Genomic DNA, 20977 nt, shown 5'->3' with positions numbered 1-20977 from the left:
ATGTTGGAATACATGTTGTATCTATCTCTGTTCTTATGTTCCCCTTTCTCCGTTTACTCATAGATTAAAAAACCTAGGAATAGAGGTGACAATTCATTAATTTTCTTGGTTTCCATTTTTCGTTCCCATTGAAGTCTTACAATTTCATGGTGCAGTTATTTGATATCTTCAGGCGATTTCAGTACCGACTCGCTCAGCCCTCATCTATGATGCCTTCAATTTAGCAAGGGTAGGAGAACTCAGCCAGACTATAGCACTGGATCTGACATCTTACTTGGACAAGGAACAAGACTTTGCTCCCTGGTTCCTAGTCAAACAAAGCTTGGATTATGTCAGTGAGAATTTAGCTTTGGAGAATGCCAATGAGAACTTCATGGTAATATACTTTCTTTGAAATGCTGTTCTTTGAATCTTTGAAATGCGTACAAACTGTTTTGCTCAGAAATGAAAAACAAGCTTAGAACTTATTAACTGACACTGAGGGTTTTTCAGTGTAATGTTTTATGACCGCACATTCCAAAAGTTCAGACATAACAAGGAGAGCAATATACCTTTGATATCATATGTATACAGTACGAGGTGAATACCTCGTACTGTCCTTCTTTGATTTGAATTTCTTTTCACGAATGCGCAGTAAGACTCCTTGTCTTTGTTTTTTTTGTTATGTTTTGCAGGAGTACGTGAGAAATAAAGTCACCCCTGCATATGAATACATTGGCTGGGATGATAAAGGTGGTTATGATGCAAAGTGAGTAGGAAACCACCAGGAAAATTTTTGTGGCCACAAAGAGGTTTAAAGGTTGATTAGAAGGGCATTTATTTGTTCTATTTCATGAAGTTTGTCATGTCTGTTGAAGTAACTCTCACGAGTAAATGAATATGGAGAAGCTGTGTTTGTTAGACTCTATATTTCCAAACTTTAATAGACCGACAACTCAATTTTTTTATTCAACCATCACAGGTGACGTTTGGGGATATAAATTCTTGTTGCTGTGGCTTACATGTAAGAGAAAATGATTTAAATGAATGAGCTAACACTGACTTGATTAAGCTTCATTTGTGTGATTTTTAAAGGTTGGCTCGTGTTGAAATTATTGGTGTTGCTTGTAAGTTTGGCAATCAAGACTGTGTTAGCAGAGCTTCTAGGCTATACGCTGATTGGATGATGACTAACAAAACAAACACAATGTAAGTTGCCAATAATATCAATTTTTCTGCCATGAAAGCTTCACCTAAACACCATACCTTCAACTATCTAGAAATTGTCACAAATAAAGATCAATTATCCAGAAGAATAAAGGATCTGTGACATGTTTGCAGTAGTCAATATTTGGCATTATTTATGATGTGATTAAATTTGTTTTCAAGACAATATTGGTTGTGCAATCATTTGGGAGGTAAAGAGATATTTCTGAGTCATTTCAGTCTCGGTCTTGGCTCAAGATCTTTATGTTTCTAGTTTTTGTGGTACAGTACTATCTGCTGTAAATATAACTTACAAACACACTCATAGTGATAAAGGCCTGGGACTGCCCCATTTTGGACATTTTGCCAGTAAAATTTGATATTTAATTTTGGTGTTTCAGGATTGATTCCAGACTTCAAGAAATAATATTCTGTACAGCCATAGCTGCAGGGGGGCAGCGGGAATGGGATGCGGCCTATACAGCTTATACTGACCCTGATGTGGAATCTTCACTCTGGAATGTTCTAGAAAATGCCCTGGGATGCAGCCAAAGTGAAACTGTTTTGGAAACGTACTGTGTTTCTCAAATAATTATGATGATGTTGAATATGACTATCTCCAAGAATGAAGTTTGGAGAATTAAGTATAGAGTACGTATGTATGAACTTTGAAGAATTGGATAGAGTCATTTCTACAATTTTTTGGAACCCAACCCAGTCTTTGGAATGTGAAGTGTCCTGACCCCTGGTCGTCTGTGTATTGTTGGATTTAAATAAGCTTGAGTCTACCACTTTATGTAAGTTTGTTCAAGGTGAAGGAGGAGAAACTATTTTGAGCTGTGGAACCTCAATTTATGTATGGATTGATAATCCATATACAAAGATTTTATGTAAAATATCCTTTTTATGTTATATGATCAGGTATCTACATAAAGTCTTAAATACTTCATTGATGTCACCGTATGATGGGCAATACGTTATCTCAGCAGTTTCTGGTAACCCATTGGGAAGGACAATGGCATGGGAACTTGTTGCTGCAAAATGGGATTTCTTCAAGACTGTGTAAGTTGCCACCTACATGTAATAGTGCAGCCTTAAAAAAGTAAACATGCGGTTCTTTCGGCAGAAATAATGGCCTGAATATTTTTTTCTATTCAAAGTTATGGACTACAGGTGGTCCGGATGGTGACTTCAGACTTGAACACTCGGGCTGAACTTGAAAAGGTATGGACTTTAGGTTGCTTACTTATTCCTTCAGTATTCTTATCATGTTGTGATTTTACCTGGGTTCGTTAGCCATTCAGAAATTCAGTTGCTCTTTGTGTCAGATTTTGGTCTGATAGCATATGAATATTGTTCTTAATGGAAACATATTTTAAGAACATCTGTATGAGAGAAACCTTGTGGATAGGATGAAGAATAATATCCGTATTAAACTTACTGGAGAATGTACATGCAGGACAGAGGACAAAGAATCTGTGAAAGAACATTTCCTAACGTCTTGAAAAATGAAAATGAAATAGTTTGACAAGACAACATATGCAGTTGATCTTATCACATTAAACTTACCAGTACCCTGTCTCTCTAAGTTCTGATTTAGTGGTTTTTCTCGCAACAAAAGGTGAAGAAATTCCAGATGGAACATTATGCAGAAGGGAGGGATGTATTTGATGCCTTCAACAAGGCCATCTCTGTGATCAAGAACAACATCAGATGGATGGATCAAAACTATAATAAGGTAGCAAAATGGCTGGAAAAAACTTTGTATTAAGGGTGCAGTGCTCAGTTAGCCTGTCAGTTTCTTTGACAAAACAAAGGCAAGAATAAGTTTTATAAAAGGAGGTAGCATATTCTTTTAAAATTAGGATATTCTGTAATTTAAATTTCAGGAAAATGTAGTGAAATTTAATGGACTTCAAAGGTGCATTCGAAAATTGTCAACTTACAAAAAAATTGTATAAGATTTCAGATTTTAGATAAACCTTATAGAAGAAAAAATGCCAAGATTTGTTTCTCAAAAAGCCCCCTAGCCTCAGCAGAATTTCACCTTGAGTAAGGTTAGTGGTGTTGCAATCACTGCTCAAGCACACCTAAAGTATAAGAGTGTTAATGTTGATTACTTTTTAATTTCAATGAATGCTGTGTTATTGTCTTGGTTGGTTTTAGTTGTTTTATTTTGTTTCCGTCATTTACACAAACTTTTTCTCTAATGTAATTTAGTATTAGAAATGTGAGTTGAAGTCGATACGATGTTTTTATAATCTTTTTGGGGGTTTCAAGCCTTGAATCCAAACTGCGTGTTTGACAGTACCCTCGAAATTCATCAATCTGTAAAATACAGAATCAAAGTTCTGTAAAATTCATCAAAATAGAAATTGAAAATACATGTATAGTCATAGAGGTTTGGGTTATTTCAAATGAAGTAAATCAGATTTCGATTTTAGTTCCCCCTTCTATAGACGGAAATAGTTTAATGACCAAGAGGCTCATCATTGGAGCTGCCTTTCATTGAATATTTTATTTCCTTGCTATATATCAACTTATTACCTTTATCATGATTTGAGTTTATGTACGTTTTATTTTCAACTCGCTAATATTTTTATTTTGTTGATCTTATGCCTATCTGTCGTTTATTATTTCATGTCAGTTTTACACACTGTTTATTCTACTTTATTCGTTTTCATGTTTTAAATATTTGTCTCTGGCATTTGTCTGCCCTTACACAAAACGGTTATTTTCCTTTTATGCTTACACCTTTAAATCCTTATGCTTTTCCACGTTTGTGTTTTTGCTTTTTGTATTACATTATTCTAACTGTTTGCATTTGTGTGCCTGGAAATAAATAATACATGATAAAGTTTACATGATGAAAATAACGTCCCTAACCAGGTATACGGTACTTAGGCTTAGGGAGTCTTACTGAGCGATTCCAGAAATCTCTGTAAACATTTATTTTATGCGGTAACATGAAATCCCACTGAAAAATTATATGCCACCCGACATAAATCTACTTTATCGTTATTTAACCTGGAAGTGACGTTTACCAAAGTGCTTAATACTGCTTATACACCGTTAATCATGGAGTTTGGGAAGTACTGATGTGTGCCATTAGCAAACAGGTTAGTTTCTCTGAGAAAATGAATGCGGTAGTTTCTTTGCCAAACACAAATACGAATTGCAAAGGCATAGCACAAGAGACCTCGGAATGAAACGCCAAGCCTTCAGTTCCGTATGCTAGGTGACATACGGGGGAAGTAAACGTAAATCCCGAATACATGCAGTGCCACAAAGCTACGGGCAGAAGGCACTTGTGTGTGTTCAACCTATGAGCGATGCGTGTAAAGGAGCGCAACTATTATCCAAAATTTGTCGCAATTTTAAACTGGCAGTAGAGGCAAAGAAATCCCTTCCTGTTGGTTTCTGGGGTCCTGGAACCTCTTCCACACGGATTGAACGTCATTTAATTTATTCAAGTGGCACCGTTTTCTTGTCACTCTTAGAATACCAGGTGCTTAATGCTGCTGCTTACTGTTTGACCGGCCGTCCATCTGAGAAAATTCCGACTGGAAAGATGGAAATGTTACAAATTAGGCTGAACTTTGTGTTTTTATAAATTCGAAACTGTATCACTCAAACGGTCACTCACGATTCGGAACCCGAGATCAAGACCGGTCTACGCGCCTTTGCGTCCCTCAAATTTAAACTGGCCCTGTGATATACATGTAGGCTATAGCATCTCTAATTTTTCAGGGGTCATACTCTTTACTGAGTAGCATACACACCGGTGCACTCGATCGTTGGATGCCAGGTTGATGTTAACCACAAGGGGTTAAAGTTTGAAGCGGTACACTCGTACGACATTTCAAGTATTTACAACCAATAAAACACCACATCTACGCGACGTCGTTCAGAGACCACCAGGTGTTCGTTGAGCGCAGCGTGGGTCTCCTCTACACCCCTTCTGAACCGACAAATGTACAGTACGTAAGTCTGATTTTGTCGCCGTGAACGTCCGTGGGTATATTTCGGCTAAGTCACTTCTGTTTGGCAGTAATATTTCAATTTTGTTATAAGTTTGAGGAACAAATCAATACATAGGAATACAAACATGTATATACATGTACCTGTAGATACACGAACAAGATTCTGTAAGTTTACATCTGCTCATGACGGTGCTGAGAAGCCGTTCAAACACTTTCGAGTTTTCGGGTTTAGCCTTGTAAGGTTCAATCACTAAAGTTTCGATCTCTTATGAAGAAGCTTGCGTTGCTATTGTCATTTTAGCTCGTACGGCTAAAGAGATCTGATTGTAAGATCCCTTGGTTTGAATTGAATTGTGGCGTATGCGGGGGGGCACGATGCCTCCATGGAGAACCTGTCGGGATTTTCATGGTTTCAGGAAAGTAAAGCGCCAGCATTTTAGAAACGATACTACTACGATTCTGCCGCGGAAATGATTTTTTCTATATATAATTATAAAATGTGGCCAGAGATTAGTTATAAATAACGAGTAACTTTTCTCAGGCTTATTTTAATTGTAGTCTTGTTTTTAACTGTGCGAATATATTGCGTGCAGCTCTGGCGACGCATGTCATTGCGGGCAGCAGCTGGCTGTAGGTCTTAGATGACCAGGGTTATTGCCCTTTAATATGCACCAACTGAATTTCTCAACCTGCCTGATTGGCATGCTTCCAAGCAGCTTCATTACCTGAACAAGAAACCATATGTCATCCAGTATGGCATCGAACTTATGACTGTCGAGCTAAAAAATAAAATAAAAACAACATTAACTGCTCCTTGAGACATGCATGCTGACATTTTCCATGGGCAGGGGAGTTGTCCCATCGTGTGTCTTGTTATCTTTTAAAATAACTCAGTGACAGTTTTGCGTCCGTGAATGGAATCTGACTAATTTTCAGTACCGAACTTTCCAACTGTGATCAAGAAAAACCACTTTGAGAAAATATTTGTCGCAAAGCGCAAATGGCTTTTATATAGGTTTTAAAAAATCATGTCTGTGGCTTTGTTCAATAGTACTTACTCCATGAACGACGGCTTGACCATTTTCTGCATGAATAAAAGTAAGTAAATGACAATAACGAGACTGCCCATGGATAATTGCTGTAAGTTGGCTTTATTTAATAATCATTGCACCTTCCTTGCAGGTGATGTAGTGCACACAAATCATCATGGGGAAGTACTTGGTCACTAAACAAGCGGCAGTCTTTCTGCTCTTGGCGTTTTTGTTAACGGCAACGTTGGTTGGACTTATGTGTGGTTTGCTACCAAAATGCGAAGACGTGTGAGTAATGGGCCAACGATCTTAAGGCCTATTTTCATCTTTTAAGTCACATCAAAATGTTCCCATGCTTGTTAAGCTTCAATAAGCCCATTTAAAGAAAGTGTTGCTGTTATGTCTTCCGTCACTATACAGAACAGAATTTGTTCCTACTCCCAGTCCTGTCAAGAAGCAGTGGGAATTTACTCGCCTTCCAGAGACTATAAGACCCATCTCATACGATCTCATGGTCAGAACTGATCTCACTAACTCCCATTTCACCGGTTCTGTTGGTGTCTTGGTGGAATGCCTAGAAGCCACCGACCTCATACTGATTCACAGTAAGGACTTAGTCATCACAGAAGGGAAGACAACCTTAACGCGGCAGGGTAACGGGGCTGATGCCCCCAAATTGGCTAAAGATACCTGGCTGTATGCCATCAACCAGTTCGCTGTAATCGAGCTGAACGGCAAGCTGGAGAAAGGAGCACGATACAGGTTGTACCTGGAGTTTGAGGGACCGTTGAAGAATGATCTACTGGGTTATTACAAGATGTCGTACAAGACGGCCTCCGGAGAAGAAAAGTAAGAACCCATAATAATCTCTCACTGAAGCCCCGTGTGTCAACGTTCACAAGGGGTGCATTGTCTTAGTTGAGAAGAATGTTGAATAAGACCTATTCGCTTTTTAAAGTAACTTTCAGGGAATTTCAAGAAAAAGACACCGTTTTAGGCCATTTAACACACAAGGGTGTGGGACTCGTTCAGGGGTCTGCAGCACAGTGGAGTGATAGATTTCATTAAATAAAAGGCTGGGCTTTCTTGTCACCCTACCCGGCAACGAGAGGCCTTGGTCCCATATTGTCTGCATAAAATATGTCTCAAGTAAAGCACAATTAAAATCGATTTAAATGAAAAATGATTTAATGTCGCTGCCGATCTTTATAGTCGTAATATCTCACGGCAGGACCACACCTATGATTAGAACGCGTACACAACGAAATTGCACTATCATGGCGCATTATACCGGCCTGTTATCACACTTGCCTCATCAGACGAACTTTGACCACTGTCGTTAAATTTATCACTCTGGTTTGGTTACGTGTACATAACTCGACTTACTCATTTTTCATTTGTACAGCTTTCATGTGGAAAATCATTACCATTAGATTGAGTCTGTAGGCATATCTATGTCTTCTAAGATCTTGATAATTTGCAAACACTATTGAAGATTATGTTTATGTACGATGCTGTCCCTTTTCTTACCAAAAAAGAGGCAAATTTGATGATTACAGCTGTTACCAAACATTTGCGAGTCGAATGTAAAGCCTGGGATAACATTGGCATAATATTGAAACGGCCTGATCAACCTCAAAAGGCTTGGATGGATTTTGAGAAAGAAATAGTAGAATGCCCCATCGCTGAAGCACTGAATGATCCAAGAAATGGCTTTCAATGCACACGAGAGGTACGCAGTACGCACTGTTACCAATACTTAGCACAGTGTTAGTCTTGGCATTGTGCTTGGTACACGCTTTCCCGCGCAAACAAAATATGTACACTTCTAAACCTTGTTCTCTGTTCTATTATAGCCTACATTGAACTGTGACCTTATTTTCTTAAAGGCTCATCCTAATTAGCCCCTTTATTTTCAATAAAGACTTTATGCTGCTTTAAAGTCCATATTTTTTCTATTCTTGTAAATCGGTTGTCATGTTTGCACAAACCTGACTTTCGTACTGTTTGTTGACTTTTATCAAACATATCTCTGCGCAGGTGGTAAACTGACCTAATAAAAATAATGAATGAAGTGCTATAGGTATCGATAATAAATTATGTCATACACTTCCCTCTTCATAAAGTGGCATTAATTCTGGTATTATTATAGAAGGGATCTGAATTCCTCAAATGCTGCGTACAGTGTTTGAATACGATAGCGTTATGCGCATTTTGGATTCCGTCCTGTGCAAGTATCATTCAAAACATCGAATTCACAAACTTGTCGCACTGACAGGCTTTACGGTCATTTATCACGAGGCGCCAGAGTGGTAATGCCACCAGTCATTTGCGACTCCGCTGAGATCGACTTGAGTCACAGCTTTAGTGACTCGGTTCAAGTTTTAGTCCCGACGGTGAAAAGACTCGACTCCAGTCACTGCGAGCAAATTTGCTATAACTCGACTCGAGTCATAAAATTAGTGACCTGTGATAAGTCCGCCAGGCGTTATAAACATTAGTTGTAGTTGGTAGCAGAGTTGCTGAATCAAGTCCTGTGACTTGGACTCGAATAGCTATTTTTGTGACTTGTGACTTGACTTGGACTTGCAAAAAATGACTTGCTGCCACCTCTGGTTGGTAGCTGTTCCCACATCAGCTTGTCATCATTTTGACGCAAACAATTTTGTCCTGTTTTCAACATAGATATTTAGCGAGTACATTTTTCGATCCGGTTGACGCCCGTAAGGCCTTTCCATGTTTCGACGAGCCTGCCTTAAAGGCAACCTTCACAATAACACTGGAGCACGAGCCCCAGTACGAAGCCATAGCCAACATGCCCAAAACTGGTCCAGACACAACACTTGGGGATGGATGGATCAGAGCGACTTTTGATGAGAGTGTTGTCATGCCAACATACCTTGTATGCTACGTTGTCAGTGAGTTCGAGGCCAGGTTTAAAGACACAACCAATGGCGTGAAGGTACCACATAATACGAATTACACTATTTTGATTGTAAACTATTGGGCATCCTTACCATTTTCTCAGTGATTGTTATTTTTTGATTGTTGAATCAATTGATCGTGATCCGTTTTCATTTTTAATTTGTGAAACTTAATTTGGCATGCACAAAGTGAGACATCGGTTCAATGCGTAAAAACTCCACTTAATGATTAATGATTTCCCAAGTAAGTTTTAAATGTCCATTTCTTTTTGAGTTTGGAGTTTGGGCTCAAGAAGATTTCATCGATCAAGTTGACTATGCGCTGGAAAAGGGGGCGGCCATATTGGATTTTTTTGATGACTTGTACGGAGAGAAGAATAAATATCCACTGCCTAAAATGGGTAAGTCGAGGTGTTGTTGTCATTATAATAGTGCCGATATAACCTCCTCTGGATTGTGTGTGTGTGAGGGTATTTTTTCTAGAACTGCAAGGTAAAAGTAACCCACTATAAAAACATTGGGCAAAAGGGCTACATTGTGCTACAATACATACCGGTATTTTATGCCTCTTGTAGCGTAGCTGATATTGCTAATATTTACTGGATACTCACCCAGTCTTCGTTTATAATCTTGTTAGATGTTTATATTTACTGGGCCACTAGTTTCCCTCAACTTGCCGCCCCCACCGAACGACCAGGCGTGGTTTTACGGTGAGGGGGGGATTTAGCCCACAAACTTTTGTCTGGCCGCGCGGCACCGGCGTCCCTCTTAAAAGGAAAAAGGCTGGCAAATATTTGATTCGCAATTCTACATTTAATTTTTTTAATTAAATGAAAATTCCATGATCATTTGTGGGGTCATTGTGAGTAATGTCCATTTTTTGACTCCCAAAGTGAAAGAGCAGCAGCGAAAATTGAAAGGTGACGTCGCTTGCGAAGCTAGCCCCCCCCCCGACTTGGCGCACCTATGAACGACAGTCGCATAATTTTGTCAGCCGGGCTAAGGGTGCAGTGTCCCAATTCAAGGAAAATTCTCCGCCAGGCGGAGGCGCAGAAAAAGTACCCCCCAGAGATTGTTTCGAAAAGAGGGGTCTGTTTGGGCCAAGAAATGGTGGAATTGTGTCAGTATGGCCCAGGATCATCTCTGTAGATTCAGGGGCACCCATCTGGGGGCAAAGCAGACAAAAATGGGATTGAAAATTAGTCAGAAGAGCCCTAGGAAGGTGAGGGATGTCATTTGAAAAATGGCCGCTGGGAGGGCTTGGCAACATTCACTTTTTGGGGGGTGAGTTTGTTTTGGGCGGATAATTAAAAAATTCATTCGTTAACCTACTAAAAATTGAAAATCAAATGAAATCTGAAGGACCAAATAACACATTGATTTTTGTTTGAGAGGCCTCAGGGACTTCAGTTGCCTGCCATGGGGCTCCAAACTTGGTTGATTTTACACTATTTTCAATGGAGCTTGAATTAGTTCAGTGCACCCCTAAAGCGCCCGGTTAGATTTTGAATTTTAAGGTCGTCAACTAATGAGGGCGCCCCGTCGTGCGGAGTACAACATGCGATGGGTATGCGTGACGAATTTCGAAGTGTGCTTGTGGCGTGGGGGAAAATTGCTTTAAGTTTAACACTGTCATCAACGGTCATCCATGGTTTATGTTTTGAATCTTAGAATTTTTGAGTTAAGATCGCTCGAAAGAGGCAGGGTAGGCATGACAAGGATCTGTTACAGTCAACATGCATGGGCCTATGGGAGTGCAGTCGTGACCCGTGCGCTTGTGCAGAGCCTGACATGCCATGCCAGCAAGTAAGATGTGCTCATTTTTTGCCCAGACCCAGGTATATTTTAACGTTAGAATTAGACTGTCTGGCCAAGGATACAGCAAGGTGAGTCTCCGGGCGGTAAACTATAGTCTGTCATGGCCATAATGGTTGTCATCAGTCATAACCAGATAGGGCCTAACTGTAGCTTGGCCTTTTACTGAGCTTAATTTTATGCCGACATGGCTGATAAAGAAGACATGCTTGGAAGAGAAGACAATTTATTTTACTGTTAGCCTAGCCTAGCCTAGCCTAGCAATTTGTTTTTCTCCTAGACATGATCGCCTTGCCAGACTTTACAGCTGGTGCTATGGAGAACTGGGGCCTGATTACCTATCGTGAAAGTGCCCTCTTGTACAAGGATGGAGTGTCATCAGAAAGTCAAAAGCAACGAGTTTGTACGATTATTGCTCACGAGTTGGCTCATCAGGTACATGACTATTCTACGGTAAAACTTTTTTTACTTGAAAATATTTTAATAGATGGAGTCACAGTTTTCTTGGCTTTCAGCGTTTGTATGCTAGGCATGATAGTGCCATCTCTGTATAGTTGCTCCATCTTGTTGAAAGGCCTGTTGACAGTCCCACCTTCAGGTGTTTGTATTCTGATGAGGGAACCCGGAATATTGTTTGAAGAAAAGAAAGTAAAGTTGTAGATATCCTTGGGAATTGATGGATGGCACAACATGCTTTTGTTTTCTCACGTGACTGACTGATCATGTCTAACACATGTCGTGGTAGGCCTATCTGAAATAGTATACCTATAATAACAAGGATTTACTGAGTTCACATTGACATGTATTGCCGGTAAATGGCCTATACTTTTTAAAAAATAAATTTGAATGCATAACATGGCTGTAAAAAAATTGTGTTAATTTGTTGTCATTGTTCCAGTGGTTTGGAAACTTGGTGACAATGAAATGGTGGGACCATCTGTGGTTGAATGAAGGCTTTGCAAGTTATGTCGAGTATGTTGGAACTGTGGCGGTTGAACCAGATTGGAGAATGGTAATAAAATTGTTTCTTTTTCTTTTTAGAAAGCGTGAACATGGCGTCCACAATTACATGTACCTCCTTCAGTTAGTAATGTTTATCATCTAAAATGCTGGGCTCGACAATGGTCCTTTAATTCTTGTACACTGTAAATCAAAAGTTTACACTTTCACGTAATCATTTGAAGTATTTTTAGTAACATTACTCTCTAACCAGTATTAAATGAGCAAATCGCCCAACTGTAAGCAATCTTACTGGTAATAATCCAAGTCATCTTATATTCATATTGTTGGTTGTAGTGGGACAAATTTATTTTGTATGACCTCCATCGTGCCATGGCAACGGATGCATTGGTAACTTCTAGACCAATAATCACTGAGGTCTTAACTCCCTCGGAGATCAACAGCATGTTTGACAGGATCTCATATCAGAAGGTATATATTCCGAACTCCTCATGTTGTGCAATGAGGTGACAAATTGACTTCCTACAGTCTCTGTCTATTTGTACATACTGTATGTATATCCCTATGACAAAACTACAAACTTGCTGTTAGCAGGCTGGGTTCCCCTGCAAGAGCCTACATTTACATTTAGATATTTATGTTTTTTCAGGTGAAATCAGTCAATTTTACAATTTACAGTCGTCCACTGGTCATGTGTCACATGCATGAACCAATGTGTGCACGTAATGTATCCATTCCATGCTTTATATGTTTAGAACCACAGGTGAAGTTACCTTCATTAATATTGGATTGCATCATATGAACCATGAAGCACTGTTATTATTCAATAGTCATACCATTTACCTTTATTAAACTGTTATTACTTGTTTATGAATGCATGCATAGATCTGCATCTACACACATATAAATGATATAATATTGAGGACATCAATCTTCAGTCTGGTTCAGTTGCTTTGCTTAACAATTAATCTTATTTTCTTGAATTTTCTCTAAATATTGAACACTATATTTTTCCAGGGTTCCTCCGTTCTGCGTATGATGAATCATTTCCTTGGAGAGTCAACTTTCACCAAAGGACTTAAGGTACCAGTATCAATGGAAAATGCCAAGATTCAACATGCTACTGATGTACTCTTGCTTTGGTTTCCTTTAAATTCAGAAACTGCTTCCCTTTTTAAAATTGCTTTAGTGATACATCATTGACAAGTTTTAGTGCTCATCACAAACTTTTAAAAAGTAATATGTCTGCAAACCCTGCCCTTGGACAACATTACAAACTTTAAACTTGTCATTGATTCCTCAAACACTAGAAATTGTTAGAGTCAGATCTGTTATCATGTTCGGGAAAGTAAAGATGATATTGATGCCTTAATGTTTTCTACAGTACTATGTTGAAGCCCTCCAGTATGGCAGTGCTGAAAATAGTGACCTGTGGTTCCATCTTGACAAGGTATGCACATCTCAAAAGTTTTGATCTACAGATACTCCAGGCCTTCCACGGGATTGAATAGTAGTCTTTTATTTTTTTTACAGAATGTGTAGGTTGATTTTGATACGTGATGCCTTTCTACAAAACTGGAAAAAGTTTTCTACCAGAGTTTTCAATACACTAATTAAATAATCTCCTTGATTTTGAAATTGTTGCAGGCCATACAAAAAGACAACATAGATCTTGGAGGGCTCAACTTAGCAACCATTATGGACACCTGGACACTCCAGATGGGATTTCCGTTCATCAAAGTTGAGAGAACATACAATGGTGCCCGCCAAATCACAGCTAGAGTAGAGCAGCAACGTTTCCTGTCGGATCCCGATTCAGACCCATCAACAGACCACCCAGATTTGGGGTTAGTTATTTGTGTAATTTTTGTGTTATTGCAAATAATGGCTTACATAATTACTTTATTACTGTATACAAGTGGCATATACATGTATGCCAGGTGATTGCCATAGTTGCAGAATAAAGCCACTTTGATATGCGCAAAAATTTGATATTTATGTCCAAAACCTCTTAATTGTAGTTTGTGATACAGTTGTTAGTTTTAATATCTAACTTCAATTGAAAGTACTGTCTCCCTGTTCAGTTTAGATGGCAGATAGGGTTAAATCTGTGATATGTACATGTACCTGACCTCCTGATATTATTTCATGTACAGTTACAAGTGGTATGTACCAGTGACATACACCACTGCAAGCAGCCCAGACTTTGATTCACCAAGAAGCATGTGGCTGAAACCACAAGATGAGTTTGGTAAGTACATGTATTGATGTAAAAGGATTGAAGGATTTTTCTGTCACACGAATGACTGAACTGGCTGAGAACTATTAGGATAGTTTCAAGAATTTGTTGGAGAGGTAATGATCTCTGAGGTAATGTCTGTGGCTATAAAATGTGTCCTTTGATGTCTCAAATTTTCAATTTGTTTTTGATCGTGACAGGTACCTTGCAGCTTTCAGGTGGCAGTGATGATGACTGGTTGTTGGTGAACATCAACCAGAGAGGAATGTATCGTGTCAACTATGATGATAAGAACTGGCAGTTGATTAAGATGCAGTTGGAAAGTGTACATACGGTAAACATAAGCAATTCATGGAGATGCTGATGTAGACAAAGTTTGTAGATTTTTCCAGCATTAAACTTCCATGACCTCTTTATTTTGTTGTTCAGCGGGATAGCTCCGTTAATTATTCAGAGTGTGTAAATGATGGATGCATTGAAGACCGATGCTTTGGTTCTTGATGAATTGTCTGCCCTTAATATCTGTTACATTCTGATTTCTATTCAAGCCTACATGGTTTGATGTTATCCTAGTCTTTATGGTTGTCCATATCTGTTTGTTATCCACTTTCTCAAGGCGATTCCAACTGCTAGCCGAGCTGCTCTCATTAGTGATGTATTTAGCTTAGCCATGGCTAGAGAGATCAGTCACCGCACTGCTCTGGACATAACCAGTTACTTGAAAGAAGAGAGGGACTATGTCCCATGGTATGCTGTGGACAGTGCCCTTGGCTATATCGAACGGAACATCCGGAGGAAAGGTGCTTTTGGAAACTTCCAGGTAATGTTAGTCCATTTGACTCTTGTCCATTAAACTCAAATGGTGCCACTGAGACAAATGAACTGTGGAAATGGTTTCCGTGATGTCAATACATGTAATGCAGCAAAGATTTAAAAATTAAACCTCGTGGGATAATGGGATTTTTTAGAATTTTCGGAAATGTTTACAATTTTGGGTTGTCTACATTTCTTGTTTGTCTCCTCACTATAGAAATACATGAGAGAACAGATAACGCCAATGTATGAGTATACAGGATGGAAAAATGAAGGGGACCATCTGAAAAGGTTGGTACATAGGTGTTAAAACTGGCAGTGTATCATTGATATAATCAGTTTTTGTAGGGAGAAAGTTTGATACATGGCCACACTGCATTAACATTTGCTCATAGCAGCTCCTTGGTGATAAAAAGGAAATTGTTACTAGATAATTTCTTTTAATTCTTAACTTCTTGAGGGTGAGGATTCTCAAATGACCATGATAAAATTCTCATTGTAGATCAGTCCAGCTCTGGGCAATCAAACTTTCTATACAGAGTTTGAAAAAGCATGTTTCCTAATATTTAATGTTTTAATCAGTAATTAGCACAAGAAAGGTTGTTTTTTTCCCCTTCTTCCTAGCTTAAGCCGTGGACGTGCCATAAATATGGCGTGTCGTTATGGAAATGAGGATTGTGTACAAACATCAGTCAACCTGTATGCACAGTGGATGAACAACATTGGCCAAAACCTGTAAGTTAGATTGTGTTTTCCTTTTCCACCTACCCCGCCCCAATTTTTCAGTTTTTTGCGAAAAGCATTTCTCTGTCTAGAAAACTGTTGCAGAGAATTTGAAATTCCTTCAAAAAAGGTGAATATCCCAATTCTAAATTAATACATCTACATGTACATATGTACTTACAGCATCCCTGGTATCCATCCAGACATGCAAGCCACAGCATTCTGTACAGCCATCGCAGAAGGAGATCAGAATGAGTGGTACTTTGCTTTTGAACGCTACCAGAACCCTAACACAAGTACGTCAGTCAAGTCAGCTTTACTGACAGCAATGGCATGTAGCAAGAAACCATGGATTCTTAGCACGTAAGTAAAATCCACAAGGCTGGGTAGTACATCAGTGGAGCTTTAACCCTAAAAAAGCTGGGAGGTGTAATTTACCCCTCTTAATATTTTCTCAAATACTGTTGCAGTGCATCATTTTCACATAACATCTTGCAGTCATTTCTACAACAATGCCAACACAAACTGACACATTTGAGGTTATTAACTTCATATGACCATAACATCCTTGTCATACTGACTGAAAACTTTATCTTTGAATTGATAATGAGTGTCTTTATGTGCACACTAAGTTTCAAAATGATCAGCATGTGATAGCAGAGTTCTTGGAGATAGACCCCGCGCTGTGAGATGGTCCAAAATAACATGGATCTTTTGAAGTTTATTGCTACCTCATCAATATACAATCACCTTTTATTTCTCCAAACCAACAGTGTAATGCAGGAAACTATTAAGGGGTATCAAGGCAACTCTCTTTTTTTATCCCAACAGTTTTGACATTGTAATTATTTGTTGTACATTTGAGCAACTTTTTGTGATATCAAGTATTAATAAAGTATACAGCTATTGTGGCATAAGGCTTACGCATGGTGCAACGTTAACCCTAACCCCCTAGGCTCCTGCACTAGAAAGCATACTGAACCTCACAAAATCCAACAGGTTCATGTACTTGTCTATGTACTTGTACATGCAGGTTAGTGTACCAAACCTGATAAACTCCAACAGAATGAGCCCGTTGGAGTTTGAGTGATATGGTATGGATGGGTCTATGCAGTATAGGATGACTTGCACTGAACAGTACCAAACCTGACAAAATCAAGCATAGTCCAACAATTGGTACAGCAAGCCAGACACAGCACACAACGAACCCTGTGTGTCCCAACTCACACAGAATCCAACACCATCTCCCTGGGCCTTTCATCCCAAGTCTCACAAAATTCAACAACAAGTTCCTCAGGTACGGTACCAAACCTGCCAAAACCTCACAAAACCTGCTGTTAGAGTATGGCAGGTTTTGGGCAGTTAGGGTTAAGGTAGTTTTGAAATTTACTGTCATTGCACTTAGAATTCCTCATTTTAAGGTATCACTTTTCTTTTTTCTTCCTCTCAGGTATTTGAAAAGCAGCCTGGATAGTAGCATCATTCGATCTCAAGACAGAGAGGATGTAGTCACAGCAGTTGCTGGAAATCCTGTTGGCTTGCCTCTTGCTTGGGACTTCTTTCGAGCAAACTGGGACTTCTTTCGAGAGGAGTAAGGATTTAAGCAAAGATCTCCATCAGTTTTGATTAGTATCAGGCTTACTATGTGCCCCACAAACAGGAACTAAATCCTTGGACTATTTGGCATTTCAGTTTCATGTACTGGTTGAAAACGGTCATCTACATGCACAGAGAATAGCTATACGTCACAGTGATGTAAGTACCACCTGTTCTTTACTACATTTCCTTTATTGTCTTTTCTCATGACAGGTATGGAGATACTGTCTTCCTTCTAGACTCACTTATAAGTGGGATAACATCCAATTTCAACACGGAATTCGAGCTTCAAATGGTTAGTTTAGCTGGAGAATTTTGTTGATAATAAATTACCTTACAAGGCTGTCTAATGGCTAGTTTACTGCTCATTTGGTTGACAGATGGCCTAGAATCAAGACACTACTTTATATTGAATTGCTAAATTAAAATTGAGCAACTAAATGTTTTTATCACTCTTTACCTGTGTCTTTTAGACTGTCTAACCAAATAAGGGAATTTTCGGCCCAGTACATGTAGTTGAATTTAACAAAGTGTTTCAAACATTGGTGCAAGCATCATTATGTCAGACATGCAAACCATGTTTTTAATCTGCTAATGTTTGAATACTATAGCTGAAGCAATTCATGGAGGATCATCCAGATCAAGGCACAGGAGCACGGGCATTTGCTGAAGCTGTAGCTGTTATTGAAGCTAATATAAGATGGGTGGAGCAATTTTACGATGAAGTAGAAGGCTGGTTGACAGAAACGGTGTAAGTTTGCAGTGATTGATTTGTTGGTAGTAATGTGTATCCTTCATTCTCAGCAACCTTCTTGATGGCAGCAATATAAAGTGGTGTGCTTCATTCAACTCACTCATCAAGTAATCTGTGCTTATTGATCTGTAATCTAGGATTATTGATTCTTATTGGGTTTGATTTTCATGCAGGAACACCCCTAAAGTGTGGGAGGAGATTCGTCTTCCCCTGTCTCTGATACCAGAGCATTACGACCTGACAATTAGAACAGACTTGACTGAGTTTGTCTTCAATGGAACAGTAGATATCCTCTTTGAATGTAAGGAGAAGACAAGTATTGTCCTGCTTCACAGCAAAAGTCTCAACTTTACTGAAGGAGTGACTGAAATAACACGAATCAACGATGGCCCAACACCAACTAGAACCAAGGAACCATGGATCTATGAGCCTCATGATTTTGTCGTTGTGGAGTTAAATTCCTATTTAACAGTTGGAGAAAAGTACAACCTACACATGGAATTTCAGGGGCCCCTGGAGGCTGATCTGCGAGGCTACTACCGGATGAGTTACACCACCAAAGCTGGAGAAGAAAAGTAATTTCTCAGTTATTTTCTTTAGTGTATGTCATTTGCTTTGAGAATATAACAGTTGGACAAATGCAGCACTCCTGAGGCCGTAAAAGCTAACTAACTATTTGCTTAAAAGGATAATGATATATATTATGGTGTTAGTTTCCAAAAGACGTTTTACAATCAGTTTGGTACTCTGCTAAAAACTCAGGTTCCTGGCAAGCACCTTCTTTGACCCAGTTGATGCCCGGAAGGCTTTCCCATGCTTTGATGAACCTGATCTAAAAGCTACCTTTAGTATCATCTTGGAACATCAGCCCCGATACCATGCTTTAGCCAACATGCCCAAGAGTCTTCCAGATAAGGTTCTGGAAGATGGCTGGGTCAGAGCAACTTTTGAGAAGAGTGTTATCATGTCAACATACCTTGTGTGCTACGTTGTCAGTGAGTTTGTATCCGTCAACATGACCACAGAACATGGTGTTAGCGTAAGTTTATCTGGCTTGCCACTAGCAGTTTAAGACTAAGTTTGAAAAACTGCACTCTCACGTTGTCTAGTTTGCATCTGTTTAATTTTACATAGTTTTGAATGGAATGTTATTTTCATGGGTCAGTCAGTAGCACTGTACTTTAGTTTATGTTAATCCTTTTTTCTGTATCTGTCTATTAGAGAGTTATAACTATGGTGGCCCACAAGTGTACTGTACTGTGCACATGTGCATAACTTAACTATCGGTAACACAGCACACACACGCGCATCATTACAATTAGCTTATATGTACACAATAGGCCAATATGTACATGTACAATACTAGACTGATTCCTAGTCATTTGTTCAGTGTGGTATGCCGTGGCGCTTGCTTTTCAGTTGCCTTGACACTTTGCTTTTGCCGTGGCGTTTTTCCTTTTGCCTTGGCCCATTTGCTTTTGCAGCGACCCTTTTGCTTATGCCGTGGGTAATTGCTTTTGCCTTGGTGCTTTTGCCGTGGTGCTTTTGCTTTTGCCGTGACAGTTGTGGGCCACCGTATATAATAACTGTGCTTTGAACAATGAATTGAAATGACACAACTGCTTACAAGACTGGCTTAGTTGTTGGAATGTTCTCTTTCCTCTCAGAATTTTAGTCAAGTTACATCTCAGGAAACATGAAGTACTTAATTACTCTTCATTGTATTTTGTTGGCAAAAATTTGTGCCATAGCTTAAAACTTTTTGTTGTCTTCTCAGTTTGCTGTCTGGACCCAGGAAGATTTCATTGATCAGGCAGATTATGCTCTTCAAGTTGGTGCCGATATTTTGGATCACTATGATCACCTTTATGGAATGGATATCAAGTACCCATTACCAAAAATGGGTAAGTAACAAAAATTGACTTTCCTTCATCCATCCAAAAACCACATATCTTGATGAGAAGATGACTTTCAGAGTTTCTTTGGTCAAAGTCTCCTTGTGATTCTGTTTGTTAAGTTACATGTAGCAGTTTGTGGTGGTGATTTTTTAATGAATTTTTCAGACATGATCGCCTTGCTAGACTTCACGGCTGGTGCTATGGAGAACTGGGGCCTGATTACCTATCGTGAAAGTGCCCTCTTGTACAAGGATGGAGTGTCATCAGAAAGTCAGAAGCAACGAGTTTGTACCATCGTTGCTCATGAGTTGGCGCATCAGGTATAGCAAGTGTGAATGGCAGAGCTAGTCTGTACCATTGTTGTTCATAAGTTGGCGCATCAGGTATAGCAAGTGTGAATGGCAGAGCTAGTCTGTACCATTGTTGTTCATAAGTTGTTTAATTTAGTAGTGAACTTTTTCCCAACGCTTTGTCCTCTGCAGTGGTTTGGAAACCTAGTCACCATGAAATGGTGGGACTACATCTGGTTGAATGAGGGATTTGCCAGCTATGTTGAATATGTTGGCACAGAGCAAGTAGAGCCAGACTTCGAAATTGTAAGTTGCCATTGGGAAGTCAACTTGTGATTTTGTAAAGTTTGTGTTGCATTTCGGTAGTATATTCTTGGATTGTTTTATCAAAATCAAGTTTGAGAGAATATTTCAAAGATGGATTTGTGCTGGGAGATGTAAATTAATTTTGGATTTTCCCTGCTTGACGTGTATTTAACACTGTATGCTCAGCAGTACCCGCTGCTACATTCGATTCGAACCAGCCAGCCGACACCAGCAAGCTCGGTGGTTGAGTGGTTAAGTCGTCTGCACTAGTAAGCAGGAGGTCGTGGGTTCAAGCTTCACCCGAGTACGCTTGTGTTTTTTTTCACAAGCTGTCGGGGGTACATTGAGTATTCAGTGTTAAATGCACATTGGGCAGGGCAAATCCAAAATTAATTAATTGGAGAGAATAGTTGAACTCTTTAAACTTGTGATTTGTTTTTGTTGCATTTTGGTAGTATGT

At 39.2% G+C, this 20977-nt stretch overlaps 2 protein-coding genes across 5 annotated transcripts in view; both read left to right on the top strand.

Moving 5' to 3' along the window:
• Window positions 1-4061, top strand: part of LOC110974485 (uncharacterized) — a 43817-nt gene extending 39756 nt beyond the window's left edge. Inside the window, 7 exon segments of the mRNA XM_087146844.1 lie at window positions 173-376; window positions 675-748; window positions 1075-1188; window positions 1587-1757; window positions 2107-2247; window positions 2346-2409; window positions 2807-4061. Of these exon segments, the coding sequence (XP_087002970.1) occupies window positions 173-376; window positions 675-748; window positions 1075-1188; window positions 1587-1757; window positions 2107-2247; window positions 2346-2409; window positions 2807-2956 (918 nt within the window). The 3' untranslated portion in view covers window positions 2957-4061.
• A 947-nt stretch (window positions 4062-5008) lies between these two features.
• LOC110974484 (uncharacterized) overlaps window positions 5009-20977 on the top strand; it is a 33947-nt gene continuing 17978 nt past the window's right edge. The window contains exons 1-25 of one of the 4 annotated variants that reach the window (XM_022226155.2): window positions 5009-5165; window positions 6351-6487; window positions 6620-7048; window positions 8885-9161; window positions 9398-9524; window positions 11219-11373; window positions 11837-11950; window positions 12235-12369; window positions 12916-12981; window positions 13283-13348; window positions 13546-13745; window positions 14055-14149; window positions 14338-14471; window positions 14754-14957; window positions 15168-15241; window positions 15575-15685; window positions 15857-16036; window positions 17124-17264; window positions 17483-17564; window positions 17881-18020; window positions 18197-18598; window positions 18786-19062; window positions 19801-19927; window positions 20087-20241; window positions 20404-20517. In XM_022226155.2, the coding sequence (XP_022081847.2) occupies window positions 6375-6487; window positions 6620-7048; window positions 8885-9161; window positions 9398-9524; window positions 11219-11373; window positions 11837-11950; window positions 12235-12369; window positions 12916-12981; window positions 13283-13348; window positions 13546-13745; window positions 14055-14149; window positions 14338-14471; window positions 14754-14957; window positions 15168-15241; window positions 15575-15685; window positions 15857-16036; window positions 17124-17264; window positions 17483-17564; window positions 17881-18020; window positions 18197-18598; window positions 18786-19062; window positions 19801-19927; window positions 20087-20241; window positions 20404-20517 (3918 nt within the window). In that variant the 5' untranslated portion in view covers window positions 5009-5165; window positions 6351-6374. Of the gene's footprint in view, window positions 5170-6350; window positions 6488-6619; window positions 7049-8884; window positions 9162-9397; window positions 9525-10680; window positions 10930-11218; window positions 11374-11836; window positions 11951-12234; window positions 12370-12915; window positions 12982-13282; window positions 13349-13545; window positions 13746-14054; window positions 14150-14337; window positions 14472-14753; window positions 14958-15167; window positions 15242-15574; window positions 15686-15856; window positions 16037-17123; window positions 17265-17482; window positions 17565-17880; window positions 18021-18196; window positions 18599-18785; window positions 19063-19800; window positions 19928-20086; window positions 20242-20403; window positions 20518-20977 lie in introns of those variants that run through there. The other 3 variants (XM_087146983.1, XM_022226156.2, XM_022226157.2) reach the window with 3 other exon arrangements.

This window comes from Acanthaster planci, linkage group LG15 (assembly GCF_054643075.1).
Source record: "Acanthaster planci isolate LZ-2023a linkage group LG15, COTS_SCS, whole genome shotgun sequence".
NCBI lineage: Eukaryota > Metazoa > Echinodermata > Asteroidea > Valvatida > Acanthasteridae > Acanthaster > Acanthaster planci.
The sequence above is the reverse complement of the archived record's forward strand: the minus strand, read 5'-3'. Positions and strand labels throughout refer to the sequence as shown.